General features: G+C 44.9%; 1 protein-coding gene across 1 annotated transcript in view; it reads left to right on the top strand.

Moving 5' to 3' along the window:
* Positions 1 to 27,235, top strand: part of MUC16 (mucin 16, cell surface associated) — a 194,810-nt gene that overhangs the window by 18,334 nt on the left and 149,241 nt on the right. Inside the window, exons 2-3 of the mRNA XM_078668928.1 lie at positions 22,130 to 23,029; positions 23,189 to 27,199. Of these exons, the coding sequence (XP_078525054.1) occupies positions 22,130 to 23,029; positions 23,189 to 27,199 (4,911 nt within the window). The remainder of the gene's footprint in view (positions 1 to 22,129; positions 23,030 to 23,188; positions 27,200 to 27,235) is intronic.

The following is a 27,235-nucleotide window of genomic DNA, read 5'->3' as shown; positions in this document are numbered from 1 at the left end:
TTTTCCATGATTAACGAATTTCAAAATCCCCACCTCAATGTCTGTCTCAGTCTTTGTGGCTATGTTTTTCTCTTACACAGTTCTGTTGTGTATGGCAACCCTATTATGCCATTTTACAAGGGGTGGGCAAGCCTAACCGCTGTTGTGAAGTGATGTTACATAACGTCAGTTAACAATCACGTTAGTTGTCAACTGCCGTGACATCAAAAGATCTGTGGATGCGTCTTACATGTACACACAGTTGCTTTATGCTGGCCCATTTTGGGATTTCGAGTGACATCATGGGCAACTCAAGTTTCATTGACTGTGATGTCACTCAAAACTGGATAGAAAACAACCTTGCTGCACTATTCTGCATGTTGTCTTCTTCATTGTTGTATAGAGCAGTGTTTCTCTTTTGCAAGACTTTTGATGCTGTTGAGTGAGTGTGTGAAACCTATTTATGTTTCGTTTTCAGTTTTCCTCTGTGTGTCTTCGTTTACTTTATATTGTTTTGTATTGTGTTGACATTTGTATACTGCATTCCATACTTCAAAAAGGGTTAAAGTGATTTATGCATTTTGTAACAGATTAATATTTAACCTTTGTGTACACATAATACTTGTCTCTGTGCCTTTAATACATTTTGGATTTTCCATCATTAACACTTGGAACATCCATACTGATGGACAAGGATTGCTGCACCATCAGATGTTATGGGTGGGCAAAGTTGTGATACTTTGCCCACTACTTTGGTGTGAACATTGTTAATAAAAAAAACATTGCCAAAATCATAAAAATTACAAAGCTATCAAAACAATAAAAGGAGAAATAAAAACAGCTAGAATAGGTTTTTCAAGCTTGAATATATTCAAGCAAAACACATTTCGGCAGGACAATTACGTAGCAAACAATTTTTGCTGTCAAATTCCTTAGTAAAAGCATTTTGGAAGGGGAAATTTGCACTCTGTAAACTTGAAAGCAGAACAATAAACTGGCTACATGCAAACGTTGTTTGCTTCATGCATGCATGCTTTTGAAGTCATAATTTCACTCACCCCTTCAAATGCTGCCAAGCTGCAAAACAACAAGACGGTGCCTTCCAAGCACTTTTTCTCATTCAAGCAGCTGCCAAGCTTTAGGGAAGGAGGAAATACTTCTGAATGAATGCTAAATCATCATTTTGCTCTCGATGTTAGAATGAAATGTGCCCTTGCATCCATATTGGACGTGAGAAGGTGTTTCATACTAAAAAAAACAGCAAAAAACGAAACTGCTGTGAACAACAGCCACCCGCATTGTTCCCATGCTTCCACCATAACATTTTGCATCAAATGTAGGGTAATTGTGCCACGTTACATAATGGCACATATAGCTTCGGGGGTTTCGTATAGCAAGCATTACACAAAATTTGAAAATGTAAGTGACTTTATATCAGCATAACTGAAATTTCCCCCAGTGGAGTTGTACCACTTCTGGCACATAGGGGTGTGTGATAAATTATATCTGCCGGTGGAGTTTTGGCTACTCCGTGTTATGCATCTAAAGCAGCGTTACAGCCAAATTCCGCCAACAGCCGTGTGGCAATATTTTTTTCTAGTTTGCCGCTCACCAACAGTAAGTTGGCTACGCGAGCAAGAATTGTTGTCCCCTTGCACGATTCTTGGGCGCTAGGGCACCTAGTGAGATTTTCCAAACGCGGGCGGTCATGACCATCTGCGGTGAGAAAGCTGCCAGTCAATAGAAAATCTACTCGAACAGCAGCAAAGAAGCAGCGCCCTCAAAGAAGCAGCGCACTCTGACGTGTGCGTGGTGCCATTCATGCTGATTTTGCAGTGTGAAACAAGCTCCCGGCGCTAAAAATGAGCGTGAGCAGATTGACATGTCACTTTCTAGCCGCTCTCGGAACTCCTCGGAATCTCGCGGAGTTATTATGCAACTCTGCGGAATTTGGTGGAGTGAAACCTTGCAATTTACGCCTGTCCCTACTACTTGTTCCCATGTCCTAGTTACTAGCCCGGATGTCTTGCACTGGACCAGCCACAAAGTGCATAACGCTTGGGTTCAATATGCCTTTGAAAAGTGAGGTGCCGTGGGACAAGGCCGCCATTTTGAAAAGGATGGACGAGAGAAGTGGCTTTTGTTTAGTCTGTGGATTCAGGAGGCTACAGAAAAAAGAGCTGTGGTTCTTCTCTATGCAGGTCAAAGTTCAGAGTCAAACATGATTTTGATGGATTCTGAGGGACTTGGAGTAAAGACTGCATCTGCATAATGTGTTATGCATAGGGAGTGTAACAAGGAACAAGGGACCCTGTGTGTCAAGAGAGACCAAGGGTATATCCTATTACTAGAGACATAGGCCCTACCAAGTTCAGAGTCAAACATGATTTTGATGGATTCTGAGGGACTTGGAGTAAAGACGGCATCTGCATAATGTGTTATGCATAGGGAGTGTAACAAGGAACAAGGGACCCTGTGTGTTAAGAGAGACCAAGGATATATATATCCTATTACTAGAGACATAGGCCCTACCACTTTTGTGGTAGGAACTTATGTCTCTAGTAATGCAGAGGGAGTTGGTAACATTGGTTGAGGGTGTTTTTTTTAGTGCACTCCTTATAAAACACTCTTTTGTTGGTATCTCCAGGTGGCAATAGTTGACCAGTTTCCATGTTTGGGAGGGTGGCTAGGCAGTCGGCCAACAATTGCACACACCCGGATTAACCCACTGTATGGGGCAAATGGAATTCCTCTGGTGTAAATCACACATGCATTCTTTCAAGCTGTCCATTGAAACGCCATTTGGCTGGGAGCTATGCCCCTGATTACTCACCCTGCAGATTTGGGCCCGGCCCTTGCACCACCGTCTCCGAGGCGCAGGCCTGCTGGCCTACGGAGAGAGATTCGGAAACACACCTCGGGCAGAGGGCAGGGCCAGCAAGGTGTGTCCGCGGGTGCGCTGATCCGCCGAGATGCCTGACTTACGCAGGTGCCGTGACTTTTTATCCTCACTTTAAAGCTTCTCGGCAGAGGCGGAGGCGCTCAGAGCAGCGCGCGGAGTCCAGGCCCGAGCTGCGGCAAACCAAGAGGCGCTACACGCAAGAGGCGCTACAGGCGAAGGGGCCAAGATGGATTGGCCTATTCACCTCACGCGCAAGCCGGCCTGGATATTACTGCTGACGCTGTTGGCGTGTGGCTGCACAGGTAGGAAGGGGATATGAGGCATTTCAAGCGGCGGGACGCGAAATCTACATGTAAACCCTTCATTCGACTCATTTCTGGGAGGTCGAGTTATTGTGACCAGATACGATTTAGTGAAAAAAATTCGATTGTTTTGGGGGTCCACCTCCTCAAAATACGAAGGCAGCGTTTACGTGAAATGATGGAAGTGTAATTAAAATATGTTGAGGTATTTGAGTTAGAGGCTTTCTGTTTATTGTTGCCACATGGATTTTTTTCAGTTTGCTTCCCTACTGCCACATTTACTTGGCCGCTGGTTAATTTTTGCCCACTCTTCTGATTTTTAATATGTTTATATTTTATTTTATTGTATATCTATGCCCCAAGGTTCCCCTCCACCGTGGTTAGACGACCTTTGGATTATTGTATTGCCCTCGGGTGGCAGCGGACACCGCCCCCCCCCCCCAAACACAAACGTAATACTGCCCTCCCTTCAGACGAATTATGAAATCAGAATGTTGGCCTCGCGCTCCTTCCGACTATTCCCGGATGACGGGGGAGTTCACGAGACGAGTTTAGATAAGATGTCAAAGTTTATATTCTAGACTAGAGCCTCGTGTCTGGTCTACTGCTGCCCGCCCCGTCACCCGTTCTGGCAGCACCCCTTTCTAATGTATATTTCACCAGTTAAAGCAATACGCATTAACTCCTGTAACCCTTGACAAGAATGTAATCTGCAAACAGATACCAAAGCACGCTCATTTTAAGAGGGGCGTCTAAGCGCTGGAAGTGTTGTCAGATAAGGGCAATTGCGAATTAGGAGAAACGAGTTGTGCACAGGACCACACAGTGTGGTGGACTCGAGGAGCTAGGATTTGAAGTGTGGTATTGTGCTGAAGGCGTGGCTTCCATTGGTGCAGCAGGCGCAGTGCCACTAGGGAACATTATTTTATAATTCATAGGGAGCATTTTCTTACTCTTGCTAAACCCTTGACACACTGGCCCACTAACCACCTCTAAACTGTGTATCTAAAACGTGGCACTATTTATAGCGCCTCTGAGACCACCCTCAATCAGTATATCTCCCCGGAAGCTGGGTGGATGTTTAAGTGAATTCACTGTATGGTCATCTCTGCTACAAAACCAGCCGTATCTAGCGCTACCATCAAGTGTCACGATCCAGGGGCGGGTCTATTCCTCGCTATTTTTTGTCCAACGAGAAGGATGAGTTGAGATAGTGTTATCACTGCTACTTGTAGCGCTGCGAAGTTGCGCATGTGTTGGCGGGTGCTATGTTCCTGCCGTGGCAAGCCTGCATCTGACGAGTTTCGTTCCCGTGTTTTACGCTGGGCTCCAAAACGTATTTTAGGATTTTACCAACAAAACAGCAACACCTTGTTGAAAGCGAGGGTGGCCCAGCAAGGGGAGGCCAGCAGAAACTCGTCTGTGGCTAGTGTCTCCTCAGCAGCACGGAATAAACAGTGAGGTGTCGGGTTGGGCAAGATCTTTCTGCTGTCTTGGTCCTTGAGAAAGATAGCTTTTCGGTTTGGTCCTGAGCTTCGATAGATCCTCGCTAGCGGTTATAAATATAAACTTGTAAATTATGTGGCACTTTGTGGCAGAAATAGGTGGAAGTGACTTGCGGCAGTGACGCCTGGGGTCGATCTGTGGCGATAGCCCGTGGCAGTAACTCACTCACAGCAAGGAAGTAAACGGCGGGAGCATTTTGTGACAGGTATTTTGACTTTAACACGTGACACTGGTCTGTAGGTCCAATCTGTGGCCCTAATCCGAGGCTGGGTCCTGTGTCACTTACTCTTGGCAGTAATCTGTGGCAAGCATCTGTGCCCGCAACCTGTTTCGGTAATATGCGCCTGCAATCTGTATCAGCAATGTGTAACAGTAATCTGTAATCCACGGGAGTAATCTGTGGCAGTAATCCGTGCTACTGCGGGAAACCCAGACACTGTTTCGTGGTAGGAATCAACACTATGCATTCCAGAATGTTGCTTTGTTTGATGACGTCAGCTGGGATTTTAGGATCTATTGTCAGGGCCACTGGAATTATGCGATTGTGCGGCGATTTTCGCATAATTGTAGATTTGCCACATAATCCATCATCTGCTGCAAATTCTGCAGATTTTAACAACAACATTTTTTAATTCTACCTCAAACGGATAAAAAGTTGGTAAAAACACAACCAACACGTGGTGTTAAACTGGTACTAACGAATAAGGTACACTTAATGCCCACCCAGTGTTAACAAGTTTAAAAACGACAATGCAAAGGATGAACACTTTCATCCTTTAATTTTTATACTGCTTGATACCTTTAGTTTTCGTTCTTATGATTATTTTTATAATTCTGTACCTTGTTATTAAATTGTTTTAATAAAGCTCTTAAACTATTTTTTAATGACAATGCAATGTAGTATTACGATCACAAAATGAGCCGCATAAATTGTCTTTTCTTGCCACATAATTTACCCCACCCTCCCGCATAATTTTCCCCTCCCCAGCCGCATAATTCCAGTGGCCCTGCCTATTGTTACGTCGCCCTCTAGATGGCCCCTTTAAGACTCTGGTTCCTTGCCTTTGCCAACCTACCTTCACCCCCGTGCCAGTTCTGTTGCAACAGCCACCAATGTACGTATATAGATGTGTCTGCTTCGATGCCCTCCGCGCCTGGAGGGCACGCACTGCCTGACTGCCCTTGCACGCCTGTGCACTCTTCTCTCCAGGCAGGATTCCTATACACACCCAATGGGCACCACAGCGGATGCACAAGGTGCAGACAGGGCCGGGCTGCAAACAAAAAGCAGCCCTGGTACAAACGTTCAGAACAGCCCACAAAGTAGCCTGGCGGGTTCTAAAATGGAGGCTGGAGGGGACGGTTGGGTCATGGCGACCCTTCCAGCTCTGAAGGCAACCCGCTAGCCTGCTGGCCACCTGGAAGATGCCAGAAAGGCCGATTGGCCAGTCTGTCCCGAGAGCAGCCAACTCAGGGGCGCCCCCTCAACTATGCTTTTTAATTCATTCCTCACATACCATTCCTTGTATATAGTGCTTGGTTCCACTTTTGCTGCTTCATGGCACTACGGATTTCAGATTTTACTGTTGCCGAAACACAAGGCTGGCCACTGAAGTGGTAGAAGCCGTAAATAAACAGAATGGTATCTATGCACCCAGACAAGAGGTGTTGCGATCACCACACACAATACCACAGATTTATTGACGTAGGAAAGATGAACGTCTGAGTCAGACGCTGCAGGTTGATTCTGAGGTCTGAGTGACTCCTCAGACCTCTGAGGCAGTCAGCGAACCCACCCAGCTGGTTTCTCTGTGTCGTGACAAGTCTGCTTGCGCACAGTAGGAGGTGGGACCCGTGTTCTCGCCTAGTGACAGCTGGTACAAACAAGGAGACACACCCAAGAAGCTGAGATGTAACAGACAAAGGGACGGTATTTACAGTTACTTTCACGCCCTTGCACAAGATGAGACAGAACGTCAGTCGAAATGGCGGGATTTCTCTTCTCTTTATTTCACATTCTGACAGAACCCACCCAAACAGACCGTCAATGGTGCAGCCCCCGGAAGAGTTAGGGAAGAGGAAATTGTCGACTTTACCCCTATGCAAATGAAGCGTAGGCCCGGGCGAAATTTCAGTTAAATCGTCATAATCTTGCGTAATTTTTGGGTAATTTTGTATTACTCCTGCTGGGTGAAATTCCAGCCATTACGCCATTAATGCCGCATGGTGAACATATTAGCACAGGAGAGTGTCCACACTGACAATGACCAGGATGCATGGCTGCTGCTCGTGGAAATAGTGATTTTTGAGCTTTCGTTGCACGAAATGCACCGCAAGACCACTAAAATGTAGCCCTAAATGCTAGTTTCGTATTTTGCTTAATTTCCCTGAATTTTTCCAAAATTTTGCATAATAACGCAAAAGCAAATTACGCAAACTTTGCAGACTACTGAAATTGTCAAATTGTCACCATGTAAATACACTTGGGAGGTGGGGAAGTGTGATTTATTTAAGGTAGCATATCTTGACGGGGGGGGGGGGGGGGGTGACCTACTAATTACATTGCATTATCCACAGAGCCCTAGAGCAACCTGGCTCCCATTGTAGCATTAGCAAAGACAATAGGTTTGGCTTGCCTATAGTGCTCAGACTAATTCTGACTAAAAAGTGAAAGCAAATTCGAAAACATTTTCTTTCTATATGATATATATATTACCTACTGGCGGTTGTCAGTAGGAAGTTATAGTTAGAATGTGTTTTCCAAATGAAAAGCAATTTTTGTTTTCCCAATAACTTTGGTGCTGTTTGATGAATGTTCACAATTTATTCCAAGCTAATTCAACGCTCACTTCAGCTGCTGTCTGGAAAGTTTCAGGGTGATCCGTGAAGCGGGGGCCGAGAAAAAGGGTGTCTCAAAACGCATTTTCACCATGTTAATTCCCAAAGGGTTTTTGAATACGACTACAGCCCAAACCGCTGGACAGATTACACCAAATTTAGCCGAAAGATCGATCTAGGTCCAGTGTAGTGCCTTTGGACACTTTGGTGTAAATCCATACAGTAGTTTTAGACATATTAAGGAACATCTAAATGTGTATATCTTGGGACGTGGAAACTCCACACATCCAACAGTGCCCGTGCTGTAATCTGATTGGCTGCCTACACTTCAACCAGGAAGTGTTGGCAGCCATCTTGGGACTTGGCTTCAGCCGAGTCCCACAACAAAATTTCTTCTCTTCTTTCTTCCCTCTCTCTTCTTCTTCCCATGTTTATGTAACGCTCCATGTACATATTTTTTTTTCAATAAAAAATATTACTGAAATCAAAAAAAAGAAAAGGAGGCAGGGTATACCCTGACCCCTTAGACTGGTGAGGGACACCGCTGGGGTTTAATTATTTGTTTCGCGCAGTAAAATCGCAGTCAGATCTGCGGACTCAATGCAAAATTAAAAAAAAAATCAATCACTGTCTCCCGTGCTTTTAAAAAAATTAGCTCCCTGGTGAGCCAAGTCCCGGGGACATTTTTTTAAAAAAAAGGAAGGGGCACAAGAGGACCCGCTCCCAAGACTCTTAGAGTCCCAGGGACGACCACCTCCCTGGTGCTTTCTTTACATATGGAAGGTGGTCCAGTGGACCCACTACTGGGCTTTCTCGGAGCCTTAGTGACCAACACCTTCCCGGGGCTTTAATTTTGATTATGGAGGGGGGCTGGGCAGACCCCCTGCTGGGCTTATTACAAACCCCAGGGACCACCACCTCCCAGGAGCTAAATATAAAAGGAATCGGGGGGGGGGGGCTGCATGGACGGCCCTGGGCCCCAGGACGACTGACTCCCCGGAGCCAGATCACTTAAAAAAAATGGGAGGGGGGTGCGTGGCCCGCCCTCCTGGGTCATAAACGGCCCCAGAGACCACCACCTCCCAGGGGCCAGCCCGTGCAAACAGAATGAGAGGGGGCCGCACAGTCCCTTCTTGGAGCCATACATGGCCCTGGGGACTGCCACCCCCAAGGGCCGGCTTCTGCTATGTCTCAGGGTGTCAAGGGATGGGATCAGTGATGTCACTGACCATGTCATGAGTGATGTAATGTGCGAGGTGATAAGCCATGTATTGCGTGGGCGTTATAGTTACCTCAGGTAACTATAACTCAAATTTCTATGATATATATATATATATATATATATATATATATATATATATATATATATATATATATATATATATATATATATATATGGTTTAAAAGTCCAGCACCAACTGTGTATCGCGTCATGTGATCAAGGGCCTTCGGGCTCGAAACGCGTCATGGCTGTGGTTTGTTGAGTGGACAATAAAAAAACTTACAGCACAAAGTTGTAGTCTGAGCTCCTGTCTTCTGCGGTAAATTGGAAAGTGAGAGGAGTTGCTGTCATATATATATATATATATATATATATATATATATATATATATATATATATATATATATATATATATATATATTTGAAATTCTCTTCATCAAGAAAGAGCCGGCACTGCTGCATATTTTGGTCCAGGCAGGACCTTGTTCCGCGATCAAGGTTCTGCCAGGATTGAAACGCTTAGGATCAGCCAGCCAATAAATCTTTCATTCAAGCACAATAGCTGGGAGTGCCGGCACTTCCTTGATGAAGAGAATTTAAAATTTGTTTAAAAAGAGTGTGCTGAGGGTTGCACTCCCGCCGAGCACAAGCGGTGGTCAGGATGTATTGATGGAACTTTAGCTGCAAGGACCTGGTTGCCAAATAGACAACTAGCCATCCCTAAAACATGGAACAAATTCATATTCTGTAATTTACTAGTTAATTTGATCAGTTTGACTGGTGTTTTCTTGAGTGTTGGCTCAACTTTCATATTCGAAGTGTATTCAATATTATTTCTTTAAATAGCAAGAAAGTGAGTGGGAGAAAATGAGCAAATTGGCAAAAGACGCGTGCTATGTTACATTATGTTCCACTACGTTCCTCTGCTTTTACACAAGGGTGCTGTCTTCGACGGCATGGTTCTTAAGGGGTATCCTGTTGCTACGGTGTTTAGAATCCCTGTTTATTTGATTTTTTTCTGATACTGCCTTCAATATTTGACGAATCTGTGTGATCCTGGGCAGACCGTTTCACCTCCTTTTGCCACAGCTTCCGTGTTTTACCAAAACGTAGAGTTCTTCAATGTGGGCTAAACATCACTATGAATCGTTTTATAAAAGACTTGACATTGGGATTGAATGAAAGTAAGAATCAACTTGGAAGCACTGCATATAACAGATACATATCTTTGTGTATGAAAGAGTTACAAGGTAGGGCAGGTTTCTAATCTAACTATCCTTACATCACTGGCTCAGGTATGTGGGCATGTGATCTACAAACACTGTTTGGTAGTTGAAAAATATCTCACCGCGATTGTTTGACTAGTAATGTGTCTTTTGAGCTACAACTTGGCAGAGATTGCGTGGGCTTAGTGCCAGTCTGTTTCACTTGCCAAGTGAATTGATGATTGTGCAGGAACTACCCTTAGACACTGTGGTAGGTACAGTGCTTCATTTGTAAAAAAAAAAATAGAGTGCCAGGGCTCTCGTCTGGAGGTCACTGAGGCTTGCACCACACATAGCCGCTGTCATGCTGCAAATGATAGTAACAACCCATCTACTAACCGTCACACTCCTACAAGTGTGACAATTCAGATTTTTTCAGGTCCCCCAAATCTATAAGAATTTCTTGGGCAACAGGTAACAGTAATTTTTAATGTATATTGAATTCATAATTAACTGTTGTTGGGATAATCTCTACATTAGCCAGACAGCACCATCTTGTGGCATACAGTCACAAGCCCCGATGTTGACAATTAAGTGCTGGTGCCAAGCACCGGAAACCACCGGCTCAAATTAGGCTCTGGGTGAATATTAAATGGAATCTTTGTCCCTATGGACAACCAAATCCTACAGGTCAGTCTTGGCGGATGTGACAAAGCTCCCGGAGATGTCAGTTTGTATTACAAGGAACCTGGGATGACTATTGGCTGGAAGTTGTTTTAAGTGGTATTTTTATCTTGTAGGATGGGCACTTTGTTACTTGAGCTGTTACTTTATATTGAAATTGGAATGGGATTAGAAGGCCAGGAGATCCTACAAAATGTTTCTAGATGAGCCCATAAAGAATGTTTTTTGGGGTTAATTTCAAAGAGTCGCCTGGCCTTCCAATCCCTTCCCATTTTAATATAAGGTAACAGCCCTAGAAAGTATCCTCCTCTTAAAAGGCAATGTGAATATTAAAAATGTTACCAAATGAGCTTCCGAGGTCCCATGTGACACAGCATGGCATCTCAGCATGTGCGTACGATGCTCAAGGCGTGGCTTGTTCTAGAAGTACAGTGGCACTAGAATTATGCAGAAACGGAGAACCAATTATGTAGTGGAGTTGGCCAAATTATGCAGCAAATAAATCGTAAATTTGTGTTAACATGGCATAACTAGCCAATATAGACAAATTTCAAGGCATATAAAGTACTTATTGGCAATTATACGTCACAGTCTACAGTGTTATTATATAGATTTTCCTGACTTTAACACACATATATATATATATATACAGAAGAGATGTCAATGGTGTGGTAAATACATACATTAGTAAAGAATAATACATACACATTTAGTAGATCCTACTAAAAATGTTACACGTCCATAATGAATTCGTTACTCTTGTTTGAAAGCCCAATATGCAATTTCTACCTCCCAGAGTAACACATGTGCAAAATGTATCTAATGTTTTGCTCAATAGAAGGCCAGCCTGCATGCTCCCACTTCTTGTAATGTGTATGTGTGTATATGGCATTTCTATAAAACGAACCTAACCAGAAGGCAGCGGAATGCTGTACGTGGTATTTGACCATATACATTGAATTAAAAGGGGGTCCACCTTTACATTCAAGTTCTGCAGTAAAACTTTTCAGTTTAGGGTTTCTCATGTCTTCACACTATAAAGTTTCTAAAAACATGTCTTCGCATTAAGAAATAGCACTAAAAACAGTATTATTTTAGCTTTATAGCCCACTGCCCAGGGCTATACCAGTTGTTAAAGGCCCTGAACCCGAGTTATAGGCCTGAGCTGCAGGCGAGGGCCTACAACGAGGGTGACAGCCTTTAACAACTGGGATAGCCCGAGGTAGAAGGGCTATAAGGCTATTAGAACATTCCACCCGCTGAGGACAGAATGTTCTAAATAAAAATTGAGAAACAAAGGTACACATTGAAATGTTGGTGCAGAAGGCCTAAAACAGCCATTATGAGCCCGGAGCCACTTCACCGTCTTCAATGGAGCTCTCAACTTACTAATACTCTAATAATATGTCCATCTCTCAGTTGGCGGCACTTAGGGATTCAATACATCATGAAAAAGACAAAACATTCTTCTTGTAAACAATGGGTGTCGTCTCAATTACCACTTCACTGAGAATGGTACATGTGATGTAAACATGAATTTGTGAAACAAACTATTTTATTAACAACAAAGGAATCATATTTATCTTTGGCTGTTGAGTAGCTTTCAAGTATGCACTGTCTTTGTTTCCGGAAGCAGACAATATACCTTTCCACAGTTCCTCAACTGGGACTATTAACACTACATGGGGAATAGTGTCACCATTTTAAATACTTATATGCATTAGCTGATAAATGAATGGTCGCCAGATAGCTGTTTCCAAATTTCGGGCATAGCGTTGCATCCCCCTTGCCGCATTTTTACTTACTGGCCTATCAGACACTACTGATAGTATTTAAATTCACTCAAGAAAAATAATGATTTCCATTTTTATTCATATTTATGAATATATATAGACAAGAAAACATGGTTTTCTCTCTGTATTTATCTGTAAACGTCAGTATAAACAGAACACTAGGAGCCTTTTATATTAATGTTAACAAATGTTTATGCGTATATGTGCCACAGATCTATTGTATATAAAAGTGGTGTAAGTGACATAATGTAGCATCTCCTAAACTGTGCCAGATAAACGTTAAAATGAACATGTTAATACATTTTGGGTGTTAACCCCTGTATGTACGCGTGTGCATTTATTTTGTGTCCTTATTTTGAGTCATAACATACTATTTGTATATGTGTGTGTTTATGTCAACCGATCTGTAAGTATGGAATGACATGGGTTTTGGTACAATGTATGTAAGGTATTGGCTGTGTATTGTATTTGCCTACTAGTGTGTGTGTCAGGGTGTGTGTGGGTGTGTAAATATACATGCATACAGATTGCGTTTTATTGCCAAATTTATATAGAATTTGCTACCCCTATGTAATGTGCTGAAGTGATTGCCTATATGGGTAGCACACCATACGGTATAGGGTTTGTGGTTGGAAGTCTGTTATCTTTTTTTTTTATCCTGTGTGAGACGTGTCTCCATGTCATGCCTTATGACCACCGTGGCACAGTTATCATATTAGGGGAAGCAGCTTATGATTTTCAACAATAAGCAGCTCTATTCAAGCTCTGCAGGTACCTTTAAGGTGTTTATTATGAAAAAATTTCAATAAGCTGGCTACTGCACAGGGTTATCAGTCCTGAGATTTTGGTTTGTATTTTAAAGTCCTGAACAGGGACATGTTGGAGAGAGAGGACTGAGAGATCTCCTGGGATAGACTTTATAACGTTCTACAATCACCCCTTATATGATTGTCATTGTCAGACTTCAAGAAGTGGTCATGGTATGAATGACGTGGACATGCCGTGATGGGCTAAATTAGAATCCTTCGGTGGCCAGCGGTATGTGTCAGACCTCTTCAGTTATTCCATGTGTGTTCATTTGATTTTGGGTGGTTTGTTGTTGTGAACAGGTTCAGTAGGGGTGACAGACAAGGCCTGTTTTGACTCCTATCAACTGCTCAACGGCTGAGTGATATAGGATTAGTATTAGAAAGCACCCGAAAGGTCATGTATGAATTTACGTTGATATATAACATCCAGGCTAGACACAGGTCAGCTCGTCGTACCTTACAAGAACATCGGAAGTTTTGTGCGGGCCAGACTGTTTCATATCTAGACTGTCGATTGTACTTGAAGAAGCAATTCCTGTTCTGGGTTGTGTCTTAAGGTGATTGATGGTGTCACTATATTGGAAGCATCCATGTTTTCACCTCTCTTCTGAACTGTAAATGATTGTGGTTGCTTCAAATCATGCCTGCTGGTGAATTCCAGAGCTCGGCAGCTTGTACTGAGAAAGCGGTGCTTCCTTTGTTTCTGTTTAGGCTCCCATTAGTAGGGTTCTGCAGTCCCCCTGAAGTCGAAATAGGCAGAGTACCCCACAAGTAAGGTTCTGTTGAGTTCCCCATAAGCAGCACCTGCAAAAGCACCTACAAGCAGTGTCCCGCAGAGTCTCCGATAAGCAGGAATCTGCTGACTCCCCATTAGCATAGCTCAGCAGAGTCCCACGCTGGCTGTCTTCTACGGAGCCCCCCATAAGGAGCGCTCTGCTGAGTACCCACAGGCAGTATTCTGTAGAGCTCCCATAGGTAGCATTCTGTGGAGTTCCCATATGCAGCTTTCTGCAGAAAGTCCCCCCACAGGCAACTCTCTGCTGAAGCTGCTATAAGGAGACCTGCTAAGAACCACAATAAGGAGCGTTCTGCAGAAAGCCCCATAAGCAGGGCTCCCCACAGCCACATTTAAGCCAGGTTTTGTGGGGTACCCCATAAGTAGTTTTCTGAAGAGAGCATAAAAGGAAGTGTTCTGAAGGCTCTGCCATAAGCGGGGCTCTCCTGATTCCCCTGTAAGCTCTCTGACGCGAAGCCCCCTATGCAGCTTCCTGAAGAACCCCCCCCCCATAAGCAGAGTTTTGCAAACTCTCCCTTCAGCTGCATAATCTCTTCTAAGGAGAGTGCTGCAGGGACTCCAGTAAGCATGGTAACACATTCTCCTATAGAGTGTCTATTCTACAGTCTCGCCTAAGCGTGGTGCTGCATAAGCAGGGTTCTACAGAACCTCCCATATGCATGGGCTGCCCAGTCTCACATACCATTGGGCTGGAGCCTCCCAAAAGCAGGGTTGTATAGCCTCCGTTAAGCAAGGTTGACAGAGCCTGCCATAAGCAGGGTTCCACAGAACCTCCCAAAAGCATTGGTGGTGCAGACTCCCCATGAACACAGACGCTGTAGCCACTCATAAGCAGGATTCTATAGTCTCTGCTATAAGCAGGGTTCACAGAGCCTCCCATAAACGGGATTCTACAGACTCTACAAACAAAGGTAAAGTCCCTCAGTTTCCAAAAGTGGAGAAAAAATCATATGATACCCCTCATAACTCAAAAGCCAGTTGGATAGCAGCCATATATACAGAAACACAAATAACAATGTGATGAGCAAAATATTAAAAATTGAACAATTTATTACATACCAAATATAATGCAAAAATACAGAAATACAGTGCCGTACATTAAAATTAAAATTTCAATCAATTTACATTTGAAACAGTAAAAAACAGAATTTTAAAAATGTGTCAATTCACATGAAGAACAATAAAATCTAGGTTGTCAACCTAGATTTTATTGTTCTTCATGTGAATTGACACATTTTAAAAATTCTGTTTTTTACTGTTTCAGATGTAAATTGATTGAATACCAGAGAGACCGGGCAGTTAGACCGCTACGCTTTGAAATTGAGATGCTGAACATCCCCTCAAATAATAAAGAGGAATGAGCGTTTTTTGACCCCATGAGGAGCTAAAGAAAAGAATCTCTTCGGGCTATCTTACCACAAGACCAAACTAAATTTAAAAGTCTATCGACAGACAGTGTTTGAAACGGAGCGTGGCGCCCCTTGGCAAACAATAAATCCTCTGATGAAACACAGAGAGGAAGTGGAGGTTGAACATTTATTGTAACCCCTGGGAAATACCTGGTACCCGAAAGATAAAGTATACATTTAAAATGAAGATTTGATGTTTTTAAACGAAACAGTCCTGAGGAAGGTGTTCTATAAAAACAAAGCACCGAAACGCGTTGACACACGGAAATTCTTTTTATATGTATAACTAGGTTTTTATTAAATTGATGTACTTTATTAAATTGATGTACTGTAAAAAATGTATGGATTCATTGTGAAATTTTGATTAGAATATGATTAGGTAGGCATATGTACAAATCGATACAAAAGGGGATGATGGACGGAGCGTTTGAACAAATCAAACACTCACCCCCAGTCAACTGATCTGGGTTTAATCCATCACCATTCTTTAGTTCACTCAGCCACCCCAGTTCAGACATGGCTATATGCAAATCAGTCTGACCCTGTGCCTTGTGGGTACAGTCCAGCCCGAACTGCCAAGCCATGTCTTCCCTGGACCGGAAACAAGCATCCTGGGACCGGTTTCGGATTCATAATCCTCATCAGCCAGGCTATCTTGAATCCAGTGGCCAAGTGAACAAGGGACTCACGTCTGAGCATACCCTGCCACACTTAGGGCGAACAAAGCGATACAAAAGGGGATGATGGACGGAGCGTTTGAACAAATCAAACACTCACCCCCAGTCAACTGATCTGGGTTTAATCCATCACCATTCTTTAGTTCACTCAGCCACCCCAGTTCAGACATGGCTATATGCAAATCAGTCTGACCCTGTGCCTTGTGGGTACAGTCCAGCCCGAACTGCCAAGCCATGTCTTCCCTGGACCGGAAACAAGCATCCTGGGACCGGTTTCGGATTCATAATCCTCATCAGCCAGGCTATCTTGAATCCAGTGGCCAAGTGAACAAGGGACTCACGTCTGAGCATACCCTGCCACACTTAGGGCGAACAAAGCGATACAAAAGGGGATGATGGACGGAGCGTTTGAACAAATCAAACACTCACCCCCAGTCAACTGATCTGGGTTTAATCCATCACCATTCTTTAGTTCACTCAGCCACCCCAGTTCAGACATGGCTATATGCAAATCAGTCTGACCCTGTGCCTTGTGGGTACAGTCCAGCCCGAACTGCCAAGCCATGTCTTCCCTGGACCGGAAACAAGCATCCTGGGACCGGTTTCGGATTCATAATCCTCATCAGCCAGGCTATCTTGAATCCAGTGGCCAAGTGAACAAGGGACTCACGTCTGAGCATACCCTGCCACACTTAGGGCGAACAAAGCGATACAAAAGGGGATGATGGATGGAGCGTTTGAACAAATCAAACACTCACCCCCAGTCAACTGATCTGGGTTTAATCCATCACCATTCTTTAGTTCACTCAGCCACCCCAGTTCAGACATGGCTATATGCAAATCAGTCTGACCCTGTGCCTTGTGGGTACAGTCCAGCCCGAACTGCCAAGCCATGTCTCAGACGTGAGTCCCAGGCTCTCCACACCACTGGAGTCAAGCTATCCAGGCTGATAGCCAGAAACCGGTCCTTGGATGCTTGATTCCGGTCTGGGAAAGACATGGCTTGGTAGTTCGGACTGGACTGTTCCCATGAGGCACAGGGTCAGAGCTGATTTGCATATAGCCAGTGTCTAACCCAGGGTGGTGTGAAGTGCAAAAAAAAAAATGATGGATTTAGGCCCAGATCCTTGTACTGGGGTGAATGTATGACATTGTTCTACATTCTGTCCATCAACTGTGTTTTTTGCAATTTTCACCCCGAGTGGGCTGGGTATGCTCAGACGTGAGTCCCAGGCTCTCCACACCATTGGAGTCAAGCTATCCAGGCTGATGAAGGCTGATAGCCAGAAACCGGTCCTTGGATGCTTGATTCCGGTCTGGGAAAGATATGGCTTGGTAGTTCGGACTGGACTGTTCCCATGAGGCACAGGGTCAGAGCTGATTTGCATATAGCCAGTGTCTAACCCAGGGTGGTGTGGAGTGCAAAAGAAATGATGGATTTAGGCCCAGATCCTTGTACTGGGGTGAATGTATGACATTGTTCTACATTCTGTCCATCAACTGTGTTTTTAGGCATATGTACAAATGCCTTGTAATGAACTGTTAATGCATCTACCACGGAAAAATATTTTTAATAAAAAGTACTTAGATACATACTATTTTATGTTGTGATTGTTATACTCTATTTTTGTGGCTGCAAAAGAGGGATGTATTTGGTCTAAACAAATGTTATCTTTAAAAGCTCATGTGAACACATAAATTTAAATACACAGAAAGGAATTTGTTTGTTTATTTGTGATATTTCCCGGTCCTTTCTGGGTTTATTTGGGAAAACTCTCTCTTTTTAGAGTAATAGAATCTCCCATTGCAGCGGTCCATAGGGTCTCCCATGGCAGCGTTTCATAGATTCTCCCATGGCAGCGTTCCATAGAGTCTCCCATTAGCAGGGTTCCGTAGAGTCTCCCACAAGCAAGGTTCTATAGAGTCTCCCATGGTAAGGGTCCCGTAGTTTTCCCTAAGCAGGGCCCTATAGAGCCAGGTATCCGCAGGGATCATAGAGTCTGACACAAGCATGGGTGCCGCAGGGTGCCTGAAGCATCGGAGCCCCAGAGTCTGCCACTAGCAGCGTTCCACAGGGCCTCCCACAGCGAGTGCTGCAGCCCTCCCTTGTTGGAGTCCTCCTATGCTCTGTGTTTACACAGACCCAACCAGCAGCCAGGCCTCTGCTCTGGGTGGTGCAGTCAGAGATGAAGGAGGGAGCTGGACATGGAGCCGAGCAGGGCCCAGGAGAGTGGAAGAGGAAAGTCATAGAGCAGTGAGACATGTAACCTATCATTAAACACCAGTGGGGAGTGGAGCTCAGACAAAGTGACCACACATTCTTGCATGATGACACATATCTGCCCAATGGCTGTTAAACCGACTGCAGTCTGTATGCAATACACTGTGGCTGACCACAGATGGTAAATGCTCTTTGTAAGGTCCCAAATGTATGCTTTTGACCTCGCACAGACACCACAACCGGCAATTCAACACAGTTGAAGGCCAATCTCAGCAGAGAGGCCACTATATGCATGAGCATGGAGTCTATTATATAACAACAAAAGCTTGACGGTCTGGAGGGCTGAGTGAGAGAAAACACTAACGGAGAGATACACAAACTGCAGTGCCAACTTGCGGTGAAGGACCATCAAGTGTAAATAAATCCTATCAGCCCACCCATCTGGCGGATCATCGTCATCTAGGACATTTAGAACAGGTTCTATTTGACTAAGCCCAGGAGTAGTGGCTTTTTGTCGATAGACCCTTGTTCAAAGTAGAGATTTATCCTCATCGCAAGTGGTACTGGTAAGGTGCAGTGCTCAAAAGAAGGAAAATATGGCGTGGTGATTAAGATGGCGGACAGGGTAGAGAAATTTGTTTATTAGTGTCTACCTTGGCGCCAAGTTTAAAAACAGTGTAATGACAGTGTGAAAATATCACTGTGCAGTAAGTTTGGAATTCTAGGCCAACATGTTTCTGCCGTCTCGGTATAAGTTTACCGGCATTCTTCAGGGCCAAGCTGGAAATTTAGCTACTGCAAAATACACCATAAGTCAGTGTGAGAAAAGATACAATGATTTAATCAAAAAAACATTCTTTTAGGAAAAAAAGGGGGGGGGGCCAAATTGACCACCCTACCGTATCCTCGTAGTAATCTGTCTAACGAGGAGTCCTTTTCCAGCTTTGTGTGGGAAGAAAGCCTCACCTCACCCGGCAATCGGCTCGGACAAAGAGGCCCCGCTCTGTCCCTCGGTACCTCCGGAAGTGTTCCTGAGCCGAATGGGAGGTGAGCATGGAGTCTGACATATCTTCTGAACCGCCTGAAAAGGCTTGTGGTGCACAGGTGGGCAGTGTCGAATCCCACTCACGTATTCAAAAGCACCACAATACCCCTACACACTCACAAAAGTACTCCAAAGAGGTCCATGGTCCATAAACAACATCAACCAGATGGGTTAACATGGAATCAGCAGCCTCTGTCTTTGAATCCTATTTGTAAACCAAAAAACACCAAGCTTGTTTTCACTGTTTTGCGTGAAGGCCCTGGCTTACCGCTGGTCGTTGTTACAGGTGTATAAATCGCTTTAATGCTACAGATGGATGCTGAGGTACACTGTAGGCAACGTCCAATACCACTCCCCGTGCACCTGAGTCCAAGCCATGACAATTCTTTCTCATACTGAGCTGCCTAGTTGTCTGGAAAGAAAAAATCCATGCAATGTATTACACTTTCAAACATAAAATGTTATCATTTTAGTATTAACTATTAGACTGTGCTTTTCCATAAAAAGATGAATGCCAAAATGTGCCAATGATTCTTAGCAAGCCTATTTGCGTCTCCATAAATATCCCTTGGTGTGATCTGAAGCTGCACTCTGTGTCTTCTGAGTGCATTGAACTGTTCACACAAATAAAGTCTGCTCAAGTGGATTATTGGAAGTCTAGGAACTTCATACACAAGTCCAGGGAACCATTCAGGCATCTGCTGTATATTTACTGTCACCGCCACCTTATTCCTCAGTTAAATATGCTGTTTATTGCATCGTCAAAGTGGTTGTCATGGGGTGTTTTTCATAAAAGGCTGCATGGTCAAGTCTGCCCCTTTCCATTTATATTCGATTATTTCACATCTCTGGTGCCATGTGATGGGTAACACCATCAGCCAGTCACAACGTTGCCTTTGTTCGAGGTTTTTTTTTCTCTGCTGCTCTGTTTTTGCACTTTTATACAGCGCGTATTCGACCCTAAGGTATCGAAGCGCTTTACATGAGCGCCAGTTACATTGCAAAAGCTCACATTCATTGCTTTCCTTTATACATGATTTGGTAATACAGAGGCCGGCTCTGGCTCGTGCTCTGACGCCTGCAAACAGGAAGTGATTCTAGCTGAATCAGGACGGAGCCGGGGTGCCCAGCGGGCCACCTAAGCCCAGGATCACCAGCCGCTCCTCACAGCCCTTGGGTTGGCTGGAGGAGCCGGTACAGCATTCCTAAACAAGCTCGGACCTGCGAGCTGCCTCGAGTGGGGCTGGGCTGGCAGGGCGAGGCCTCCTCAGGCATCCAGTCGGTGTGTACGGACACCCCCGGGGCACTGCGCCTTGGTGCCCCGTGCCCACGTGTGCATCACACACACTGCTTCCTTGTGGCCCCGCGCTGCTCTCTGCTGGCAGCGGGCACTGTTTGATTTCCGGGTTGGGCTGCCAGACCTGAAGCGCCTTACTGTCGACAAAGCGCCTCTGACGGGGGGCACCCTCACCCCGCCCATAGAGCTGGCTTCAAAGGAGGTCCCCTCAAATCGTCCCCAGGGCTGAGATGGTGAATATCCCTCAAAGTCTGATATTCGACCTCTGCCTTTTAAGTTATAGCTAACATGACAAAATCAAATAAAAATTTAAAGTCATCTTCATTGCTCATTCTCCTTCTGAACTCCAGTATGGTTATTTGGACCCCTACGGTATGTGTATGTGTGAGAGAGAGCGAGAGAGAGAGAGAGAGAGAGAGAGAGAGATTGCTGTTTGGACCAGAGGTATGATTTTAGAATACAAGAAAAGAAAAAAGAATATGCGCAATGTCACATCAAACCACTTTGGTCTGACCTGCCGCTTGACCTGTCCCTCCATCACCACACCATTGGGTACCACCTTGCAGGGACTTGTACTCAGTCTACATCTGCATTGGACCCATGATGGCACGTAGACTGGGCCAGCCAATCAAAAGGTTGTGTTATCCCTTGAAACGCTATGGACATTTTCTAAATACAAAGTCGAGAGAAAGGGAGGTTATGATGGAGAACCCTCGATTTTAGCTGCTTGCTCAGTTTGCTCCTATCAACGTTTTTAAAACCCTCTACTTTAAGCTATAGAACCTTAGCATCAGTAGCCACTTAACCCTGATTGGTCAGGAAATGGCAATTAATAGCCCACATGCAAAGTCGATGGTCTTTTCAGCCATAATTAGGGTGGATGGACCATCATTTTGGCAGGCCGGGTACTCTGTCTCGATGGAAACGAAGTACCCTGTCTGTCGAACTCCAAAGCATTCCCTTCGCCTGGTTCTGATTCAGGTTCCTCAGTATGTGATGCAGTGTTTTCATATGGCCAGAGACATTGCAATGTCCTTTTTAACAATTAAGTCATAGCAGGAAGGAGTGGTTTTAATACTTGGCACTGCATTTACTACTCAATGTCTCAGTGGTCAGTAGTAGCAGAAAGTAAAACAGTCTGCCGTTTTTGCTCCTTATATATTCCATTAACACACAGCAGCCTAATATCAAACAAGAGGCAGTGGAAGGCCCACAAAAGGGGACAGAGGACATCCTGTGATTTTATCAATGGTGGAGGATTTCATTCTACTTCCTGGGCCCTTTTGGTTGATCAATGCCCTTCCTATTATTCTGAAAAATTCACGGTGTAAAGTTTATTGAAATATTGTACAAATATTCTTTACCAAATGTTAGTGCCAAGTGCCGGGGTGTGGCAACAGATCTGCTAAATATATTCCGTAACATTACATTTCTTTTTTTCCAGATGCTCAGTCAACTGATGTAGTGACTGCTATAACCTCTGCAACAACTACAACACCAGATGTACTCACCTCAACAACATCACTAACAAGTGCAGGGACTACCACATCCACAGCAGAAACAACGGCCACATCAGACACAACAGTGAAAGGCTCAACAGCTGGTGCAGAGACTACCACAACAACTGCAACAACCACACAAATTGCTACACAGACTACAGGTGCCACAGCAGCATCACCACTAACTAGTGCCGAAATTACTGCTACAACCACTACAGGAACTACAGCTGAATCGACAACAACAATAGGATTAACAACTGCAGAGACTACTAAAACAAGTGCAGGAGTCACATCACCTGCACAGACCACAACTATATCAACATCAACTGCAATAATTACTACTACTGCTCCTCCTATCACAACAGCACATCAACAGATGACAACCACAATGCCATCATCAACTGCAGAGACTATGATAACCACTGCAACAACAACAGCTGCCACAACCACCACAGCAACGCCACTAACTAGTGCACAAACTACTGCATCATCTGCAGAAACAACAGCTCCACCGTCAACAACAGCAACTGGATCACCAAGTGCAGAGACTACTATAACAACTGCAGGAGCCACATCAACACCAGTACAGACCACAGCAGTATCAGCAACAAGTGCACTGAACACCATACCAGCCCCATCTGTCCCAACAGCAGCTCAAGAGGCAACAACAACAATGCCGTCATCAAGTGCAGTGACTACAATAACCACTGCAGCTACAACATCATCTCCCACAACCACAACAACAGCATCACTAACTAGTGCAGTGACTACAACCATATCCATTGCAGGAACTACAACTGCACCATCCACAACAATGCCAGGATCAACAACTATGTCAGAAACTAGTATAACAACACCAGCTTCCACTACTACAGCTTCTAAGACAACACCTGCACCTACAACAAGTGCAGCGAGTACCACAGCAGCGCCAAAAAGTGCAACAGTCGCTCAGGAAATGACAACAACAATGCCATCATCAACTACAGAGACTACAATAACAACAGTAACAACTGCAGGAGACACAACTGTACTGAGAACCACACCAAATGCATCAACAACAAGTGCAGAGACTACTATAACAACTTCAGGAGCCACATCAACACCTGTACAGACCACAACTGTATCAGAAACAAGTGCACTGAGCACCACAACAACCCCATCTGTCACAACAGCAGAACAACAGACAACAACGCCATCATCAAGTTCTGAGACTACACCAACCACTGCAGCAACATCAGCTGCCACAGCAGCACCACTAACTAGTGGACAAGCTACCACACCATCTTCAGAAACAACAGCTCCACCAACAACAGCACTAGGAACAACAACTAGTGCAGAGACTACTGTAACAACTGCAGAAGCCACAACTGCACTGAGCACCACATCAACTGCATCAACAACAAGTGCAGAGACTACTGTAACAACTGCAGGAGCCACATCAACACATGTACAGACCACAGCTGTATCAACAACAAGTGCACTGAGCACCACAACAACCCCATCTGTCACAACAGCAGCTCAACAAACAACAACAATGCCATCATCAAGTGCAGAGACTACAACAACCACTGCAGCAACAACAGCTGCCACAACCGCCACAGCAGCACCACTAACTAGTGCACAAACTACGACTCCATCTGCAGAAACAACAGGTCCACCAACAACAACAGCACTAGGAACAACAACTAGTACAGAGACTACTGTAACAACTGCAGGAGCCACAACTGCACTGAGCACCACATCCACTGCACCAACAACAAGTGCAGAGACTACTATAACAACTGCCGGAGCCACATCAACACCTGTACAGACTACAACGGTATCAGCAACAAGTGCAATGAGCACCACAGCAGCTCCGTCGGTCACAACAGTAGCTCAACAGTCAACAACAATGCCATCATCAAGTGCAGAGACAACAATAACCACTGCAGTAACATCATCTCCCACAGCCACAACAACAGCACCAGTAACTAGTGCAGAGACTACTACCACATCCACTGCAGGAACAACAGATGCACCATCCACAACAATGCCAGGATCAACTATGTCAGAAACTACTATAACAACACCAGCTGCCACTACTACAGCTTCTCAGACAACACCTGTACCTACAACAAGTGCAGCTAGTACCACAACAGCACCACCAACTGCAACAGTTGCTCAGCAGATGACATCAACAATGCCATCATCAACTGCAGAGACTACAATAACCACTGCAGCAACAACAGCTGCCACAATCACCACAGCAGCACCACTAACTAGTGCACAAACTACTACATCATCTGCAGCAACACCAGCTCCACTGACAACAGCAGCAACTGAATCAACAACAAGTGCAGAGACTACTGTACCAACTGCAGGAGCCACATCAACGCCTGTACAGACCACAACTGTATCAGTAACAAGTGCACTGAGCACCACAACAACCCCATCTGTCACAACAGCAGCTCAACAAACATCAACAACAATGCCATCATCAAGTGCAGAGACTACAACAACCACTGCAGCAACAACAGCTGCCTCAACCGCACCACTAACTAGTGCACAGACTACCAGACCATCTGCAGAAACAACAGCTCCACCAACAACAGCACTAGGAACAACAACTAGTGCAGAGACTACTGTAACAACTGCAGAAGCCACAACTGCACTGAGCACCACACCAACTGCATCAACAACAAGTGCAGAGACTACTGTAACAACTGCAGGAGCCACATCAACACATGTACAGACCACAGCTGTATCAACAACAAGTGCACTGAGCACCACAACAACCCCATCTGTCACAACAGCAGCTCAACAAACAACAACAATGCCATCATCAAGTGCAGAGACTACAACAACCACTGCAGCAACAACAGCTGCCACAACCGCCACAGCAGCACCACCAACTAGTGCACAAACTACGACTCCATCTGCAGAAACAACAGGTCCACCAACAACAACAGCACTAGGAACAACAACTAGTACAGAGACTACTGTAACAACTGCAGGAGCCACAACTGCACTGAGCACCACATCCACTGCACCAACAACAAGTGCAGAGACTACTATAACATCTGCCGGAGCCACATCAACACCTGTACAGACTACAACGGTATCAGCAACAAGTGCAATGAGCACCACAGCAGCTCCGTCGGTCACAACAGTAGCTCAACAGTCAACAAAAATGCCATCATCAAGTGCAGAGACAACAATAACCACTGCAGTAACATCATCTCCCACAGCCACAACAACAGCATCAGTAACTAGTGCAGAGACTACTACCACATCCACTGCAGGAACAACAGATGCACCATCCACAACAATGCCAGGATCAACTATGTCAGAAACTACTATAACAACACCAGCTGCCACTACTACAGCTTCTCAGACAACACCTGTACCTACAACAAGTGCAGCGAGTACCACAACAGCACCACCAACTGCAACAGTTGCTCAGCAGATGACATCAACAATGCCATCATCAACTGCAGAGACTACAATAACCACGGCAGCAACAACAGCTGCCACAATCACCACAGCAGCACCACTGACTAGTGCACAAACTACTACATCATCTGCAGCAACACCAGCTCCACTGACAACAGCAGCAACTGAATCAACAACAAGTGCAGAGACTACTGTACCAACTGCAGGAGCCACATCAACGCCTGTACAGACCACAACTGTATCAGTAACAAGTGCACTGAGCACCACAACAACCCCATCTGTCACAACAGCAACTCAACAAACATCAACAACAATGCCATCATCAAGTGCAGAGACTACAACAACCACTGCAGCAACAACAGCTGCCTCAACTGCACCACTAACTAGTGCACAGACTACCACACCATCTGCAGAAACAACAGCTCCACCAACAACAGCACTAGGAATAACAACTAGTGCAGAGACAACTGTAACAACTGCAGGAGACACAACTGTACTGAGAACCACACCAAACGCATCAACAACAAGTGCACAGACTACTATAACAACTGCAGGAGCCACATCAACACCTATACCGACCACAACTGTATCAGCAACAAGTGCACTGAGCACGACACCAACCCCATCTGTCACAACAGCAGAACAACAGACAACAACGCAATCATCAAGTTCGGAGACTACAACAACCACTGCAGCAACAACAGCTGCCACAGCAGCACCACTAACTAGTGGACAAGCTACCACACCATCTTCAGAAACAACAGCTCCACCAACAACAGCACTAGGAACAACAACTAGTGCAGAGACTACTGTAACAACTGCAGGAGCCACAACTGCACTGAGCACCACATCAACTGCATCAACAACAAGTGCAGAGACTACTATAACAACTGCAGGAGCCACATCAACACATGTACAGACCACAGCTGTATCAGCAACAAGTGCACTGAGCACCACAACAACCCTATCTGTCACAACAGCAGCTCAACAAACAACAACAATGCCATCATCAAGTGCAGAGACTACAACAACCACTGCAGCAACAACAGCTGCCACAACCGCCACAACAGCACCACTAACTAGTGCACAAACTACGACTCCATCTGCAGAAACAACAGGTCCACCAACAACAACAGCACTAGGAACAACAACTAGTACAGAGACTACTGTAACAACTGCAGGAGCCATAACTGTACTGAGCACCACATCCACTGCACCAACAACAAGTGCAGAGACTACTATAACAACTGCCGGAGCCACATCAACACCTGTACAGACTACAACGGTATCAGCAACAAGTGCAATGAGCACCACAGCAGCTCCGTCGGTCACAACAGTAGCTCAACAGTCAACAACAATGCCATCATCAAGTGCAGAGACAACAATAACCACTGCAGTAACATCATCTCCCACAGCCACAACAACAGCATCAGTAACTAGTGCAGAGACTACTACCACATCCACTGCAGGAACAACAGATGCACCATCCACAACAATGCCAGGATCAACTATGTCAGAAACTACTATAACAACACCAGCTGCCACTACTACAGCTTCTCAGACAACACCTGTACCTACAACAAGTGGAGCGAGTACCACAACAGCACCACCAACTGCAA

Source organism: Lissotriton helveticus, chromosome 12 (genome assembly GCF_964261635.1).
Source record: "Lissotriton helveticus chromosome 12, aLisHel1.1, whole genome shotgun sequence".
Lineage (NCBI taxonomy): Eukaryota > Metazoa > Chordata > Amphibia > Caudata > Salamandridae > Lissotriton > Lissotriton helveticus.
Note: the sequence above shows the minus strand (reverse complement) of the source record. Positions and strands in the feature narration are given on the sequence as shown.